Below are 19,292 nucleotides of genomic sequence, written 5' to 3'. Positions count from 1 at the left end.
TCAAACAAGCCCAAGAAAACACATCGGTACTAATTCAAAGATTAACTTCCTTTCTAAGAATTACTCATAGTATGTCTTAGTAACTGAACATTTTTGTTATTTCCTTTTATTGGTAATAAGTATGAAAAGCACAGAGAATAATGAATATTTGTGAGATACTTTTATAATGGAATATAGGATAAATTTCTTTTCCACTGGATGTCATTTAGTTAGAAGATACAAAATAAGTGACTTGATATATCATTAGAGTATCTATAAAAGGTCAAGATTTCTTAAATCGAGGTTATTACTGCACTATGCAAAAATATTTTTAAAATCCTGGGGGTTTTATGATTACATCTTAATGTACTGATGTTTAACAAGAAAAAATGGAAACAGAATATACTAAATTCTTGCATCTTTGCCAAGTCCAAATGTTATAGTGAGTTTAACTTTGGAATTTCCTGACATTTGTGTTGTTGAAAGTGTAGGTTTTACTCAACAGTAAGGGAGCCTTTTGATTTAATTTCCCTATACTTAAATATTTTTAGGTAATTTAGAAGGCAGGGAGGATTAGAAGAAAGAGTCTGGAGGACATAATTTTAACAGCTTACCATTCAATTGTTAAAAGTATTTTCCTACAAAAACTCAGCTTCATCATCTTAAGTCTTCAATATTTAAAAAATTACAAATAATTTGGTCTTTTATCTTGGACTAACAAAATGTTTCCACCCAGAGTAAATTAATAAGAAAAAGAGAGAGAGAGGAAAGGAAAGGAAACATCACTGCTGACAAATAGCTATACTTCCCAAGCAATACCATTTTGGAATTCGGACCAAAAATTTAAGCTCATAATGTTTGACTATGTTATCAGTAACTTTAATGCATTTTGAAATAGTAATAGCTCTCCAACTGTTGCTGTAATGTTAAAATGCACTGTGATGGAATTGCCTCTTGTTGCCTTTAATTCATGCCTGAGTTATTTACTCCAAATTAGTATTTAGAAAGATGCAGTATTGATTTCAAGCCAAAAGGGAACCATTCATTTCATTGCTACCATAGTAACCCTTTTAATAATGCTATTATTTTACCTACATAGACCAAAACCTCTAAATTAAAAAGTCACTATTAATATTAACAGAGAATGTTTTAAATGTACTTCCCTACATCAGTAACAAGAGGAAAGAGGTATCAAGAAGGAATATAAAATCTTTCTATGGTAAAACCCTGAAATAACACAAAGATACTGACATTACATGACAGATAGTAGGCTTCTGTCCTCTGCATGGCCCCTGGTGGTATCTGTCTTTCTAAAAATGATATCCTTCTCTTTTCATTTTCCCTTTGGGCTATAGCGCTCTTTTTTTCCTTTCTTTTCACATCCTACTTGAGAATTATTTACAGTCATTCTCTACTTTCTTTCTTCTGACTTATTCTTGAACCCATAGTAATCTAGGGAATATCTTCACCAGTCAAGTAAAACTAATTTCATCAGGATGGGTGGACTTTTCCCATTCCTATGAAAAAAAAAATTATAGGCAGTTGGCTTCCCAAAAGAGAGCACAAATTTCTCCTATGCAGCTACCTCTCAGGCACGTGTGCTTTCAGTGCCTCTCAGTTACCTCACACTCATGCTCAGACTTCAGTTCAATTAAGCCCATTATACATGTGTTTCACCAGCATTTCTCATGTCATCCATCTCAGTGATTGACCCAACTATCCATCCATTCTCTTGCTCAAGACAGAAATCTGGGTACCACTCTCAATACCTCTCTTTCCTGACACAACCATTTTATCCCAAGACATTTGGATAGATTCTACTTCCTAATTATATTTTGAGTTGATCCACTTTTCTTCCTTCATCACCACTGACTCTCTTATATATCTTTGAGATGGCTTTCTTTGAGGTCTGTCTCCTGCTTGTTTCACTCCATTTGCTTTTCCATGTTGCAGCCATCGTGATCTTTCCAGAACACAAATTTAGTCATGTAACTCCCTTGTTTGAGTCCTCTGTTCTCAGGATGAAGTTCCTGCATGTTGTCCTCTGCTTACCTCTCCAGCCTCCTTTCTTTCAACATGCTCTGTGACTCAGATACCTTAACCTTTACTTAGTTTCTCATAATGTTCTCCAATTCCATCCAGGTTGACTTTTAAATGGAGTAGAAGGGAGAGAGGAGGGAGATGGAGAGAGAGAGAGAAACATCAATGTGAGAGAGACACCATTGATTGCTTGCCTCCCACGTGTGCCCTGACCAGAGCTGGGAATCAAACAGCAACCCAGGTACTTCCCTTGACTGGGAATCAAACTCAAGATCCTTCTGTCTGCAGAGTGATGCTCTAACCACAGAGAAAAACTGGCCAGTGCTTGTTTTTCTTTATCTTAATTTGCTTCTCAAATAAATACATCACTTCAGTAACTATCTTTAACATTTTCTCTTCTCTTCACTTTTTTTTCTCTATCTTACTGATTTTATTTATTCTCTATCTTACTGATTTTATTTACAATGGTTTCAACTAACTTTATTCATAGATGCAGGCTCAATCCCCAGTATAGGGTGTGCAGGGGGCAGCCTATATATGATTCTCTCTCATCATAGATGTTTCTATCTCTCCCTCTCAATTCCCTTCTGAAATCAATAAAAACATGTGTTGGTGGCTTTTTGTTTTTTGGGGGTTTTTTTTGTTTGTTTTAAAAAAGATCCACTTTGGATTTTCAGCTGTTTTCTAGATATAATTAGCACCAAATGTTAATGATGAAACCATTCACTCTCCTCCAAAATATATTTTTTTATTTCATTAATTTTGTTAACATTAGCTCAGTATTGAAAACTTTCTGTCTCTTTTTTCTTATTCTTGCTCTTTCAGATTATTTCTTTCATTTATTTTCCTCTTCTGGTCTCACCCTTATTAACTTAGATTATGCCATTAAATTTACTGTCCCTGACCTCATTATTAACCTAGCCCTGTCCTTCTTTTTCAACATTGACAGATATCTTTGCCAAAAGTAAAATTCTTACTCTCTTTTCCTGCTTAATGATTCAGTTACTGGTCATTGCTACAAAGCAAGGACAGATTCTAAAAATGGCATTCCAATTTTCCAGTTGTATTCCAGAAGCTCTATTTGGGGGCTCTACTCCATGTGGATACAGCCAGAGAAATGGGGCTACCTCTTTCCCCAGGTACCACTCCAGAGCTGGTACCCTCAAGGGAGCCAGGCTCCCAGTGTTTCTCATCCGCTCTCCCCACCCCTAGAGAGAGATAATCCTGGAGGGAGCAACAGAGAGGACTGCTTTCCTTTCCCCACTCAGCTCCCTCCTTAGGTGGAAGCTCTACACCAAGCGCACTGGCCAAGAATAGTGACTATCCAAATGCCCCAACTGAAGCTTATTCACAGAGCAGAGCTTCAACTCAAAAAGAAGTAGACGGAGAATACCAGGAGTTGTCTAACTTCTCACAGTACCTGCTGGTAGAGCAGAGGCATTCACATGTGTCAAACACAAGGCCCGCAGGCCAAATCCAGCCCGCCAGGCCTTGCAATGTGGCCCGCACCGCGCTGTCATCACTGCACTCCGCTGTCAGTTTATGACTGTTCAGTAAACGATTCGGCCCGCGATTTAGGCTGGATTTTAGATTTTGGCCCCTTCTCTGATTGAGTTCGACACCCCTACAGTGAGTGAGATTTTGTTCCTAGCATTATTGCCTTGTCCAGGGGACAGGCAGTTCAATCTGATTTCTTTTGGAGAGGATACAGCCTTGAGTATGCACATAATATCTAACTGCCAAAAAATGTGCTATTATTTTTAAGCCAGGTTCCTTAGGAGTCACCCCTGGGTTAGAGTAACTTAAATTATTCAGTGTTTGGACACAGTTTGCATTAAAGTTCTTTGTGCAGTGAACTTTCTGCCTGTGTTGATGAGTCCATCAGAGTTATAGTGTTTAAATAAATATATATGCTCTAACAACAGATCCCCTAATATATAAAGTAAGACTGACAGAATTGAAGGGAGAGACAATTTATCAATAATAGTGGAGAAGTCAATAGTACACTTTTATTAATGGGTAAAAAAATAATATGACAACTAGGCAGAAGACTGTTAGGAAATGAACATTATAAACTAATTTGATCTTATAGACATGTATTGTAGAATACTCCACTCAACAGTAGCAGAATATATATTCTTCTCAGATGCACACAGAACATGCTTCAATAGAGATCATATATATGCTAGGCCATAAAACAAGGCTCAAAACATTTAAAAGGAATGAAATCATACAAAGGATGTGCTCTGATCCAACCACAATGGAATTAAATGAAATTAATAGCAGGAGGAAAATTTGGAAATTCATAAATATGTTGATATTAAACAACAGACTCCTAAATAATCAATTGTATACAGAAGAATCACAGAAAAACTAGAAAATAATTTGAGATGAATGACAACAAACACAAAGCATAAAAAACTTGTGATATTTATGTAATGCACGTCTCAGAGGGAAATCAATAGTTGTGAACAACTATATTTAAAAAAAGGATCCCAAGTCAGTAACCTAATCTTCCACTTTTAAGAAATAAAAAAAAAAAAATCATAGCAAGCAGAAGGAGGACAATAATAAATTCTATAATGGAAATAAGTGAAATTTAGTTTAGAAAACATTAGAGAATTTTCACAAAACCAACAGTTGGTCATTTGAAAAGATGGACAAAACCAACAATCCTTTAGTTACACTGAATAAGAAAAAAGAAGAAAGTTCAAATTATTAATCATAAATTAAAGAAGGGACATTACTACTGACCTATAAAAATGATTATAAAGAATACTATGAATAGCCAAAACCGGTTTGGCTCAGTGGTAGAAGGTTGGTCTGTGGACTGAAAGGTCCCAGGTTCGATTCCGGTCAAGGGCATGTACATTGGTTGCGGGTACATCCCCGGTAGAGGGTGTGCAAGAGGCAGCTGGTCGATGTTTCTCTCTCATCGACGTTTCTAGCTCTCTATCTTTCTCCCTTCCTCTCTGTAAAATATCAATAAAATATATTTTTTAAAAAAAGAATACTATGAATAATACTATGCCAATAAATTATATACATAGACAAAAAAGACAAATTCCTTAAAAAATACAAACTAACAAAACTGACACTATAAGAAATGGAAATCTGAGTAGGTTGTAACAATGCATTTTAAACATGATATAAAATCTATAGAGATGAGTTAGTAATTTGAAAATTTACCACAAAGAAAGAAAATTTTAGGCCCAGATGCCTTCAATGATAAATTCTACCAAGCATTCAAAAAATAATACCAATCTGCCATAAACTCTTCCCCAAAATAGAGAACATGGGAGGGCCTTTCAATTCATTCTTTGAGAAGAGTATCACTCTGATTCTAAAACAAGAAAGAAAATACCAGAAAACTACAGATTAAATTCTCTTATGAATATAGATGTAAATGTCTTCAAGAAAATATCAGCATATGAAATCTAGCCACCTTCAAAAAGGTTTATACATCATTATTGGTTAAGGTTTATTCCAGGAATGCAAGGTTGGTTCAGCATCTGAAAACCAAGGAATGTAATATACTAGGGTTCCAGTGCATGAATTTGTGCACCTTGAAAGGAACTGTGGGCTATGAGGCAGCTGTGGGCACAAGGATGGGTCTCAGCCCATCCTCTGTGCCCGGCCCCTCCCACCCTGAGCCCCAGTACTCTATCTGTTGGCAGCCTTGCTCCCGCCACTGCCACTCCCATACACTGATGGTGCGAGCCTTGCACTCACTGACTGGCAGTGCAGAGCGATTGGTGCTGGTGCCAACAGATGTGAACAGGGCCTGCACCATCAGTGGGTGCAAGCTGTGGCTGCTGTCCCCATTGCCCCTCAGGAGCAGGGGGAGGTGGAGAAGTCCTTAGGGGTGGCAGCCACTACTCACATTCACTGATGGTGCCAAGCGATCAGGACCGGTGCTGGGCTCCGGCAGCAGGTGCGAGTGGCAGCTCTGGCACCAGTAGCAGATGCGAGTGAGGCAGGCACTGGCTGTAGGTGTGAGAGCCAGACAAGTCACTGTCATCGGAGCAAACCTCTGGTGGTTACTGGAAATTCTTTAGACCCAGCTTCACAGAGGGTGGAGCCCCCAAATTAATTGCCCTGCCTGTCGGTGGCCTAAGCCTCTTTCTGCTGGGCAATCATGGGGTGATGGCTGGGCCCCCAACCAATCGCATTGCATCTTCCTTGACTGGCCTGGCACCAGTGGGTATCATAGCATAGTCGTCCAGAAGGTCGTCCAGTCTAATTAGCATATTACACTCTTATTATTATAGATAGCCCCAAAATGGAAACAACTCAAATACCATGAAGTGATGAATGGATAAATAAAATGTGATATGTCCACACAGTGGAATATTATTCAACAATCTGAAGGTATGAAGTACTGATATATGTCACAACATTGATGAACCTTGAAAACATTATGCTCAGTGAAAGAAACCAGTCATGAAAGATCAGATATTTTATGAATCCATTTATATTAAATGTTTAGAACAGGTAAATCTATAGAGACAGATTAGTTAGTGTTACTTATGATCTATTAGTTATAGATTAGTTGTTGCCTAGGGCTTAAAGGAAGGCAGGAAGTGTGACTACTAATAAGATGGAACTACTTTTGGGAGGATAAAAATGTTCTCAGATTAGGTTGTAATGATGGTTGCACAATCCTATGAATACATTAAAAACCATTGAATTTTATACTTTAAATAAAAGTGAATTGCATTACCACCCAATTATTATATTTAAATAAAGTTGTTTATAAATATGTTGTGGAGCGAAAGTGAGTGAATGACTACTGGAACCCAGACCAAATTAAAATTTAGCAAGCCTTTATTAGCCGGCCGGCCAGCCAATCGGCAACTGCTCTGCCTTTCTCCATGCAGGAGTCCAAAGAACAGCATCAACCCTTCGTGTAGGACCACTTTTAAGCCCATTAACTACATCCTGTTTTTGCAGAACAAGTAACCCAAGAAAAAACAGTTTTTCCCAAGCAACATCAGAGTTATGCCATTGAGGACCATGTTATTCACAGGGTCATCCTGTTCTTCAGAAAGCTGACAGTGTTCTATGAAAGAAGGCCTATGTGCTGGGAAGGGACCATGAGACCCTGTCTCAGGGCCTGGGCTGGTGTCACACTGACAACTCTATCTGGGGCATAGACTATGGCCTCTGTAGAAGCATGCTCAAAAATTCCCACTTTCCAACAAAATATATAGTAAAATTCTGTTTATACCTTGCTTTCAAAATCTGAAACGGGAAAAGAAAATATTAATTTTCCATTGCAACTTATTTTATTTCAATAATGTCTGTGTCTTTTAAAAAGCTTGAAATAGTTAGCAATTATTTGTTTAAACTTTGGTCATGAATATTCCTAATTTTAAACAGTATATGAATTAATAGAAGTTGAATATTAAACAGAATATACTTTTTATACAAATATATATATATATATGTATATATATGTGTATATATATATATATATATACATACATATATATATATAGAATGGCCAAATACATAAAGTTTTTTGGCATACAGGGAAAGAAAATATTCTAAGAACACATTTAAGAAAAACAAAATTTCTTGTTGATGTTCTAATTCTCTGTAACACAATTGTTCCATGGATTGCTTTTATGTATGACATGTACATATTGGAACTGACAATCTCTAGGGTACTGTTCTTAGAATTCAGTGATATCTGAGATCACACTTAGCACTACTTACCAAATTACTCATTATATTCTACTTTGAGTAAGATTTACAGTAAATGTTGTAAATGTTGGTTGACAAATATGAGGTTATGTGGTTTGGCAGTCAGTAACCTGTCAGATGGTTTTGCTTAGATCTACTTTTCTTTAAAAAAAAAAAAAAAAAAAAAAGTGTTCAGCCTCTTCAAATTATCAAACACTTTCCAGTCCTTCTCTCTCTTTACCTTTCCATGGCACACTTAAAAACCCCCTGCTTTTTTGACACTGTTTTTTTCTTAGCCTCCATTCATCATATTACTCTTCCTCTTACCTCCCAAACTTTCCTTCCCAGACTCCTATACTGGCCTTACTTTTTTTTTGACTTTCACTTAGATAGTGGTAGTTCTCAGAGTTTCCTCCTTAAGTTCAACTCTTTTCATTTATGTGTCATCTTTGAGATCCCATATATTGTTACAACTTCAAAATGCAATTCATGGAGTTGGTGATAAACCACAAATGTACATGTTTCTGCCTTACATCTTTACTCAGTTTCAAATTTTTAGTGGCGCAATTGTAATTTATGCCTGTTTCTCTCAAACATCTCAAGTTCTAAATGTCCCTAACTCAATGAACTTAATATCAAAATACGTTCTTCCCTCTGTGTCACATTCTCTATTACTAGTCTAAAGCTAACTGCATTACTGCTTGGTTCAGGACTCTATTCCAATCAGCACACCCTTTTGACTAGAGGAGTTATTTAAAAATAGGCATGTGACTCAGTGAGGACATTAAAACAAAAGGGAAGATTTGCTTGGTTTTCTTTGGAAAAAGTATTCTTGCTCTTAGGAAAGAATCATAGGAAGAGACACCCTCTCTTTGCTTGATGTCCCAGTCCAAGGTCTAAAGGTCTAGCTTACAACTGCTGTGGCCATGCTGCTTCTGTCGAGGAAGGCACCCTCAGGATGACGTCGAAGCACAGGGAGGGCCGGTTTATGTCAGTTTGGATCAGTTTTTCTAATATTTGCAGACCAAAGCCTCCAAACTGATAAACTTTTTTAAAAAGTTTAATGGAAGGTAAATGGAAGCACATTAGTTATGCAAGCATGAATGAAATTAAGTCCCATTAAACAAAATGGCTTCCCCAAAAATAGACATAGGCACATTTGTATATAGCTAGGCAATATATACTTTATATTTGACAAGATAACACTTCCAAACCTGATTATGACATATGCTCTTGAAGAAGTACACAAGAGTTAAATACATACATCCTTCTTAACATAAATGTTAATACTAAATTTAAGTTTAAGTGGATGAATAAATATTGGGCATGGCTACATTGAAATGCAGTTAAAAAAAAAAAAAAAAGCACCAAATGTTTTAATTTAAAATTTTTTGGAGGGAGTCTAGCTCAAAAATAAATGAAAAACATTCTTTTTCTTCATATAGAATTCTTAAATACTTTGCTGAGAGCCTTTTATATGTAATTATTTTGACTGTAACCTTTTAAAAATTCCTACTCAATTCTAAGGAGAATTGTGAAACATGGAGTTTTTGAACAATAAAATATTTAACACAAAACCCACAAATTTAATATCATTCCATGTGAGCTCCTATGTTCCAAATATTTTTTTCCTTACAAAAGAAAATGTTAAACATCTTTCAGTTGTGTACTCTTTTATTGTCAGGAAGGATATTTGGAAGTAGAGCACAAAGAAGTTCTTTATTATGAAAGAAAATGCCAAGAAATGAGAGTTAATGCTTAAATGAAAGACTTAAGTTCTTAATTTTTAAGAATTCGGATTAATCTGGAGCCCCCATAAGTGCCTTGACTGTTTATATAACTTTAGATGTAAGAGGATCAGAGGGAAGTTTTCTGGCTTTTCACTTTTGCACTTCTTGCTGCTGTACTTTGTGCTCTTCTCTTTTTTTGTCTTCCTTGTCCAGAAGTGATTGATTACTTTATTGGTCTAACCAAGTACAACTGTTCTAGTGTCCTTTCTCTTCTGAATCCAGTTCAGTTTTTTTAGGATGCACTGAGCTAAGACAGCAACATAAGATGCAACAGGTCTTAATTTTGTACACATGGTTTCATTTTGTTGGATTAAGTCTGATGGTAACACACCAAATTACATCTATGCTCCTCATGTAGTCAGTTCCTGTTAAAATTCTGATCTCTCGGGGAATTGGTAGATTTTGATTTGTACAATTGTGCTTTCAGTGGTTGGATATTAAGCCTCAAATAAAGATACTATTTCAGAGAATGTCTGAATCTGGTCATTTTTTTTATATACACATTCCAGGAAGACGCACAAATGTATAGTTATTTCATGATGCAGTTGGTAAGCAAGAGTGATAGAATGGGAAAGTAAAGGATAAATGAATATACTAATAGAGGAATTCAAGAAAGGCATTGCTGACATGGCTAATGTGGCTGAGTGGTTGAGTGTTGATGTATCAACTAGGAGGTCCCGGTTCTGTTCCTGGTCAGGGCACATGCCCAGGTTGCAGGCTGTATCCTCAGTAGGCGGTGTGCAGAAGGCAGCCTATCAATGATTCTCTCTCATCATTGATTTTTTTTATCCCTCTCCTCCTCTCCTTTCCTCTCTGAAATCAATAAAAATATATATTGAAAAAAAGGAAGATATTGCCAACTATTTTTATAATCATTTTTCTTGTATTTACAACAATATTGTTTTCCTGTGTTTTTATTAATACATTTCTAAAAAAATGTAACTAAAAAATTAAATGCTCAAATTCATATTTTAGTGATTATCTGTTTGTGTCTTTTAGTATTGGTCTCTGTATTCACTGGTCTTTGCTAGTTCTGTTCTTTAGAAAGGACAGCTAACTCCCAGCAGGCATAGCTGGATTTTCCTCACAAAGGTTCACTTCCTTTTCAATGTATTAACAATTAGCGCCCAGTGTACCAAATTGTAGCTTTGACTTTCCACCTCTCGATGCTTATTGAACTAGAAGAAAAGTACATTAAAGCTTATATAAATGGCCAGGTTTCCTGCCTTAGTAAAAGTTTAAAAGAAAGCAGACCTTTCATTAATGTGAAAGGGAATAGACTAGTTCCAGCATTGAGTAAACTGAATGAATTAGCAGGGAGGTACAATAGGAAAACTGGACACCTCCCAAGTTTGCCCTTTGTGGTGTTTCTATATTATTTTAGATTTGGAGTTAATTCCCAGAATGTCAAATATACCCATATTCAGATGTAAGTACAAAAACATTTCCTAAAGCCAAATTGGGGGGGGTGGGAGGGGTAAGAAAGAAAAAAAGAAAGAAAGTATTTGCCACCTTGCATTGGTTCAAAAGATTAGTGTGAAAATTAGCTATAAAAATTTAAAATGTAGCTACTCCATATTTTAAAATATGATCTCTGTATGTGTTTTTATAAAGGCTGTAGTAGGATAATTCCTAACTGGTGTAGAATGGAAACTAAAACGTTGACATTCTTACTTATTTCCAATTTAAATTGCATTTGGAAAGAGACAAAAAAGGATATAGAGTTTTGCTTTAGTTGGCCTCTTTTTACTGCCATGGGAGTTTACTTTCATCTCAGTTCCCATAGATATGTGTGAGAAATTCTTTAGGGCCTGAAACAAGAGTATCTTCAGGGTTATATGATCTGACCTAATCAACCATGATTGCACTCATACTCTTTTTTTTTTTTTTTAAATCCCTTCTAAAAGCTATTTAATGAAGGCCTTTCTCACCGTCTTCTTCTTCTTCCCTTGATTAGACATCGATGAGTGCAGCGTCATTCCTGGGATATGTGAAACTGGCGAATGCTCCAACACCGTGGGAAGCTATTTTTGCATTTGTCCACGTGGATACGTAACCTCAACTGATGGCTCTCGGTGCATTGGTAAGCCTTGTGTTTTTGAAAGCACAATACACTGCTTCTTTATAATGACAGAACAGCCCAAGCAGGTATGAAGATGGCAACGATTATAAAACCATTGGGAAAATGGCTGAAAGAGTTGTTTAAAATAAATGGTACCACTATTGAGAGACTGATGGACCAGGTGCTCTTTGCAAAGACTTCAGTTTCAGGAGCCATCTGGGTTTGTTTTATGTTGTCAGAGTCATTTTGGAAATGAAGAAAAACTTCCTTAAGACATTGCTTTTGCCCAGCATTAGCGACACAAAGGCATGAGAAAGATTTTAAAAATTCTGCTTTGAAGACAGAATGTAGTAATTATTGATAAATGTTCTTTCGTTGCTATGAATCATGAATATAGTCAATGACTTGTTTACTTAGGCCTTGCTTATTCTAGTGAAAATATTTATTATGGAAAAGTAATGGACACCTTTAATTTTGTTCTTGAAGCATATTCAAATTGAAGCTAAATAATATTTTATGTTCTTCTTTGTTTAGAGAAACAGAACAGTGCTTCTTAATCATGTGTAGGTCAACCAATTGAACAAGTCTTAGTCTTCAGGGGCATTAAAGTTTCATGAGATACAGGAATTAGGAAAATTAAACCAGCACCCAAAAACGGAGTTGCTTGGTTTACTAGAGGATGGTCGTCTGAGCAGTGCCAGTCTCCTATACCCACCAGGAGGATATGTCAGCAACTGACTGCCAGGCCTCTGTATTCTGTAGATCCTGATGATGTGCCCAAGTGAACTGGGTTGCTGAAATGGAAATACAGAGTCAGCCCCAACAAAAGGGCTGAGGCCTGAATTCATTTGCTAAAATGTGTTAATATGCCAGACACTATGGTAGTTCTTGCCATCCAACAATAAACATGAGATATGTAGATCCTGCTTTAAAAAAGGTTTGAATCCACAACCTAAGTGTGTTAACAGGGATTAAACCGGCAATCTTCTCAATGTATGGGATAAAGCTCCAATCAACTGAGCCACATAGGTCAAGGCTCTTTTAACATAATTTAACAGCTGTGAGAATTGAAAATTAGTAGAAAACCAACAGTGGCTTAATTTTCTTAAATTAGTACAGGAAAATAATGAGCGCACACATACTCACACACACACACACACACACACACACACACACACACACAATCATCTGCTTGAAACAGTTAATGGACTCATCTTTGCAGGAGAAATGTCAACAAGCGAGCGAGTCATTATTGAACATCAATGGCTGGCTGTCATATATTTTGGCTTCAGGAAAGTTGTTTTAGAATATGGCTAGAAGAAATGTGGCTGGAGAAATAAGTGAGGATTTTACTGTGAAGTTCTGGAAATATCAAATAAGGTGTATGTAACATTTTATTTGGTAGGCAATGTGGGAAGGCCTTTGAGAATGAATTGGAATGGTGTTGGGGAGGGTTAAGAAGAAAGACAAACTAGTTAGAGGGCAGAATTTGCCATAACAGACATTACTGTTTTATATATTTCTAAGTTATTTCTTTAGACTTGATTTCTTAAACTGCTAAATCCTTCTTTAGTCAAACGACACTTGTTTTTTTATTGTTATTATTATTTGCATTGAAAAGGAGGCATATTCATCATATTCAGATAGTCAAAATCAAGATTTCTAATGATTTACTGATGTTGTCTTTCTTTAATTTCAGTTATTTGGTTTACCATTAAATCATGATAAACTCTATTTATTTCTTGCCTATCTATATAAAAGTCCTAAGTCTTTTCTTGGACAGTCAAAGCCCTTTAGAACCTGACCCAGACTGTATTCAGGACTCATCCTCACCCAACACATTTCTCTCATTGTGAACATGAGCACAGTTCAGGTCTTTTCCCACAATATTCCCTCTACCTGAAGCGTCTTCATGTCCTCTCTGTGCCCATTAAAACTAACTGAAATTCTGGCCCTTCAATGAATAGGATGCCTGACCTACCTAGTTTATGAAAATGTGAAAATCCTCACATTTTATTAATGATTTAGTGAAAGTGCTTTTTAATATTTTTTTAATACTTAAAAAAACAACAACAAAAATTTCAACTGATCCTTCAAGTCCCAAATCAGATACCTCATTTCTTTATAGCCACTGCTACCTAATCTACATTCTCTTGGATAAAATTCATCAGCCCCTCCCAATAATATTTTTAATTTCCTTCATTTCTGGACTTAACATATTGTCACAGGAACTTGTGCTTTACTCATTGGCCAGACTGTGAACTTCATTAGGTCCTGCCTTGTGCAGCGTCATGTCTGTGTAGTAGTACCCTGCCTTATGCCTTATGTCTATATAGTAGTACCTTGCATACAAGTTTGGACTCAATAAGTCTTTTCTGAATGAATAGCCCAGCCAACAAATGAATAATGAGATCAGATCAAATGAAAGAATTTTATGCTGGTTAATAACTGCTTTTCATTGTCACCCTGTTGGACATGATGTGGTGGTGCTGAGTAGTGGTCCTAGATGATCTCAGAGCCTGTGTGAGCTCCTAAGAGTGAGGCACAGTGAGTCCTGTGCAAAGCATAAGTCCTTGTTCATTTCAGTATCAACATCCTAAGCCAGGAACAGAGGAAAACCCCTCAGGAGGGGAGAATGACTCTCTAAAATTATGAAATCAATGTTAAAATTAAGTAAGCAGCTTAAAATTTTTTTTCAATAACTATGTTACATTTGGAATAAGTACATGTTTTCTATATATGAGAAAAAATAAATCTAACATTCTAATGTGTAAGAAATCTTTGACTTTGATTTTTAAAAATCTGGGTATATTTTCTTAGATTGAATTTATTTATGATTGAATTTTATAGGTCATAGGTATTCCCATGCTGTTTATTTTGTAACCAAATATATGCTAATCATAATAAGTTGGATGAACTCAAAACTTTTTTTTAGTGTGAAACTGCATGTTATCTGCAGCTTTATTCTAAGAGTGGCACATGCTGACTGCTTCCCTTCCTTATTTTAGTTAACAAATATATCCTAAGCTTATCCCACATTGCAAAGTATCAACAAACTGCCTTCTTCTTTTCTTTTTAATCTTTAGTAGAGGATAAGTTTTTTATTAATTTTTAGAGAGAGAGGAAGGGGGAGAGAGAGAGAAACATTGGTCAGCTGCCTACCGTACATATCCTGACCTATTATCTAAGCCACAACCTAGGTATGTGCTCTGACTGGGAATTAAACCCAAAATCTTTTGTGCAAGGGATAACCATCCAACCAACTCAGCCACCTGATCTCAGTAACTACCTTTTTCTTTTATGTGTAGGAAAATATTTTCATATGGCAGGAGAGTTTAGCCTGGCATCCTATATAATAACAGCCTAATATGAAAATCAGCGGACACTCAATGCAGGAGCTGCCCACAGCCCACAGGGCCCAGGCCAGCCAAGGCAGGTGCCAGCGGGGGCCCCTGGTCACCCTGATCACTGGCCAGGCCTAGGGGTCCTACCCATGCACAAGTTTCATGCACCATGCCTCTAGTTTTAACTATACCAGTTAAAGAGAATGGCTTTCCCAATTAATTTCATGCTAACTATAAAAGTCAAATTCCTAATTTAAATTTATCTGGTGTGTTTCATCAAATTTTTTAAATACCCAGGAAAGAGCCTTCTATTTTTAACAGAGTACTAACATGTCATTTCTAAAGAGTTGAAACATACCTAACAATATTTTTAGAAGCATTTCTAGTAGTACAACTTGATGGCCCTTATGTCATTTTGGAAGTCAGTGTCATTGTCAAATCCATGATATTTTTAATACCTAAGCTTCAGATTGTAATACAGGCGGAAGAGTGACTGGCAGCCAGCGACAAGTAAATAATGAATTGACAAGCAGCATGGAGCAGATTCTGTGTGCAAAATAATGTCACTGCTGCTGTTGTGCACACAGAGCTCCAGCAGGGACTCTCAGCAGGACTCCCAAGTGCCAGTCAACAGCAAGTGACATAGACAAAAATCAATGGGGGGAAAACTGTTATAAAGAAATGAGGAAGATCTTGATACAATGATGGAGAAGGATATCAGGACATGCTGTTATTATGCAACATTTTATGTGAATGATGGGTATTGATTACATATGCATGTACACATTTCTAGCAACACTTGAAAGATAACAAAAAAGTAAATATTTAACTAAAGGGAAAGGGGAGATGGGGATGAAACAAAATACTGAAGAGTGTTTTAGTTTTAACTTCAGAATCATATAACAGGTGACTGGTGAAACAGGGATAGTATTTTAATTAAGAAAGAATGTCCCAGAAAGAGAAACTTAGACAGTGAGGAAGGAACAGTTCATTATTTTAAAGAAAGAAGTAACTTGAAGAACCATTGTTCCTAGCTCCAGTTAGTCTTGTGTAACGGAAACAAAAGCAACATGAATGTATTTTAGGAATAGTCGGAATCTGCAGGATCAATCAAGGGAAACCCATGTTGGCACCAGACCATCAAAGAGGTGGGGGCAGCCTCTTAAAACCTGAGACAATAGTTGCTATTTACCGAACACCTACCATCACTATTAGTATTCTGGCTTGAGCTAACCTCATCTGTGTTTTCTGGCTGAACCCTTCATTTTTAACAAGCAAAGCTCACTCAACAGGAGACATTTATTTCAAGGTACAACCCCCAACTTTTACCAAGTTTTCATCACAATGTATAATTAACCTTTAGTTCTCTTAAATCAAGTTTAGACTGAATGTCAAACCATGAAACAAACTCTGATAATGGTACCATTATTTTGCTTCAAGATAGATTTATATTTTAATCAGAAGAGATGGATTGCTTCCTCTTTTTCAGTGTGGCTTTAAATAAGACTTCATGTAAACCTTGCTCCGGGAGTGTAGTGAGGGCGATAGGCTATTATTGGAGGAATAGACTTGTTTTCATTCCAGTGACATATCAGTCCTATAGTTAAACATATACCAAGCATTAGAAGGATTTGTCCTAAGTGGCAATAAATATGCTTCATCTGCCTTAGCTCCTAATAATTCTCTATTTTAAGGGTCTGCCTAGATGACTCTTAGTTCTGTGGGAGGTCCCTTTTTTATTTCAGATATTCTCCTATATGACACATTTCCAATACAGAACTTTATCAGAGATAGGCAATTTCAGATATGCAAAGCCAACTCCTACCCACTCTTTTGCCTTTGAAATCTATTTTTGGGGAGACCTTAACAATGAGACATTACTGATCTGTATCTCATCCTGTTACGTTTTTGACTCAAAAGATTGATGGTAACTTCCTTGCCTCAATGATGTTATTAGAAGAGAATAATTGTGGAATTGATGAAAAAAAGTTATGATTTACTTTCCAAACATTACACTTCATCTATGTGCAAAACTTTAATATATTCAGTGAATATTTTACTTCAGTTACAATCATTTTCACTTATAGAAGTTTTACTGAATCCTTTTAAGTCTGTTCTTTCCTTGTTTATGGGCTCTTTCTCCCTGTTCACATTTTTTAAAATATTTTAATAGCCATAGACATGTTAACTATAATGTAGTTATTAACTAACATTAGATAAATTATCATTAATTAATAATTATCAGAATTAGTCTGACCATTTCAGTATATGAAATTTGCTGTTTGTTCAGTCAGCTAGCAGTTTTTTATTGAGCTTTGTTTCCTTGTATCTTCTTTGTTTATTTATTATTTTCCTGTTAGCTACCTCTTTTTCTTGGAATTTTATTTGTGGGAATTCTTTAAGACCGGTGTCAATGTTAAATCCTCAGTGGTATTAGTTTTTGTCTGTTGCTTGAAATATTTCTACCTGAGGACATCTTTATATTAGATTGCTCCTTTGAAGGTTTCAGACCTAATATGAATTGAGACATCAAAGCTGTCTGTGTGAGGAGGAGCTTATTGTTACAGATTCTTTGAAAGGTCTTTCTTTTCCTCCACCCAGGACTGAGGCAGAGACAGGCAAGTCTCTTAGCTGCCCTTCTCTAAGTTAACCTTACTCTAGGGATACAGTTCTTTGGAGCCCCTGCTTTATCAGGGAGTTCCCTGTTACATTCATATTGGAGGGGAGAAACTAGGCTTCTTATCTCTTGCGCTTTGGGTCCTGGGAAAGTATCTGAATTGAAATGTCAGGTTTCTAGAGTTTTGAAGAAGCAAGCCTTAAAACTGAAAACTTTTGTTCACTTACCTCCTATGGTTCCGGTTTTCACTTCATTTTAAGACTGTTTTTTCATTACTTTCATGTCAGCTAGGTAATGTATTTTTTTTAATTGTTTTATCTGTGATGTTTCTAGTGAAAGAGACATTCAGAGTAGCTAATCCACCATTCTGCTAGAAACAGAACATATACTGTTTTATTTAATTCACACACTAACCCTTTTCCAGGACAAAGAAGAGTTCAATATTGATTTTGTACAGAGAGGAAGGGAGAGAGATAGTTAGAAACATCGATGAGAGAGAGTCATCGATCAGCTTCCTCTTGCACACCCCCTACTGGGGATATGCCCACAACCAAGGTACATTCAAGGCCACTACTTCTTAAGGTACAGCCTCCTCCTTGCAGAAACCTTGAAGAGATCAATACAATTCAACTTAACTGGTAGTATTGTTTCATTATAGTGATTACTGTTAAGAGTTTTGGACTTTCTAATTTACATCCTGTTCTAGAGGAGTGTAACAATCAAGTAAATCTAGTAATGTGGTACTTTGGGTTCCTGGAATGAATATTTCCAAAATTATTTTCCTGGATCATTCTTGGGAATAGAAACTTCCCTGTAAAATCATTTCCAGTGACAGCAGCTTATGCAGTTTATAAAATGTCTACAGTGTCTTCAAGCATGCAGCATGTACCAAATTTAGTACAGATGCTCCTCAACATATAATGAAGCTACTTTCCAATAAACCCTTTGTAAGTCGAAAACACATTTAATACAACTAACCTACCAAACATCATCGCTTACCTTAAGCCTATCTTAAACATGTTCAGAAAACGTTGGCAACACAGTAAACTATGGAGGGTCTGTTGTTTATCCTGGTAGTGGTGTGGCTGACTGGGAGCTGCAGCTCACGGCTCCTGCCCAGAATCAGGAGAATATATCATACCACATTATCTATAGCCCAGGAAAAAATCAAAATCAAAATTGGAAGTACAGTTCCTATTGAATGCATACTGCTTTCACACCCTCATAAAGTCAAAAAATCATTAAGTCGAACCATCCTAAAGTTGGGGACCATCTGTACTTCACTTTGGGCCATACTGGGTTTCTTTTGGGAAATAGGGGGAGGTGTACTGATTCTTACATGGATCATCTTAAAGTCAGTTCTTTTATTTAACGACTAGAGGCCTGATGCAAGAAATTCGTGCAAGAGTAGGCCCTCACAGCCCTGGCTGCCTCAGCCCTTGTGGCCCCATGGCCCTGCAGCCCACCCACTGGTCGTTCAGGAAGGTCATTCCAGAAGGTCATTCCGCCATCTGGTCTAATTAGCATAATGGCTCTTTATTATTATAAGATAACTTGGAAGCAAAGCAACTTGAAGTATACTATGGACCATTCAGGAAAATATGTTTATTTTAAACTATATGTAATGCAAAGAAATAGGCTTTATCTATTAATGGGATTATTTGTGATTAATAGTTTCAAGTGCATTATTAATAGGCAGCTCCTGATTGTTGTGCTACATCTTTCTTCTGGTGGTCATAGACAAAATACCTTTGAAGGCATCTTGATAAAAG

At 36.5% G+C, this 19,292-nt stretch overlaps 1 protein-coding gene across 1 annotated transcript in view; it reads left to right on the top strand.

Annotated features, from left to right (window-relative positions):
- FBN2 (fibrillin 2) overlaps nucleotides 1-19,292 on the top strand; it is a 241,195-nt gene that overhangs the window by 108,278 nt on the left and 113,625 nt on the right. Inside the window, exon 8 of the mRNA XM_084880950.1 lies at nucleotides 11,455-11,580. Within this exon, the coding sequence (XP_084737076.1) occupies nucleotides 11,455-11,580 (126 nt within the window). The remainder of the gene's footprint in view (nucleotides 1-11,454; nucleotides 11,581-19,292) is intronic.

Source organism: Pipistrellus hanaki (assembly GCF_964339955.1).
Source record: "Pipistrellus hanaki genome assembly, chromosome: 4".
NCBI lineage: Eukaryota > Metazoa > Chordata > Mammalia > Chiroptera > Vespertilionidae > Pipistrellus > Pipistrellus hanaki.
Note: the sequence above shows the minus strand (reverse complement) of the source record. Positions and strands in the feature narration are given on the sequence as shown.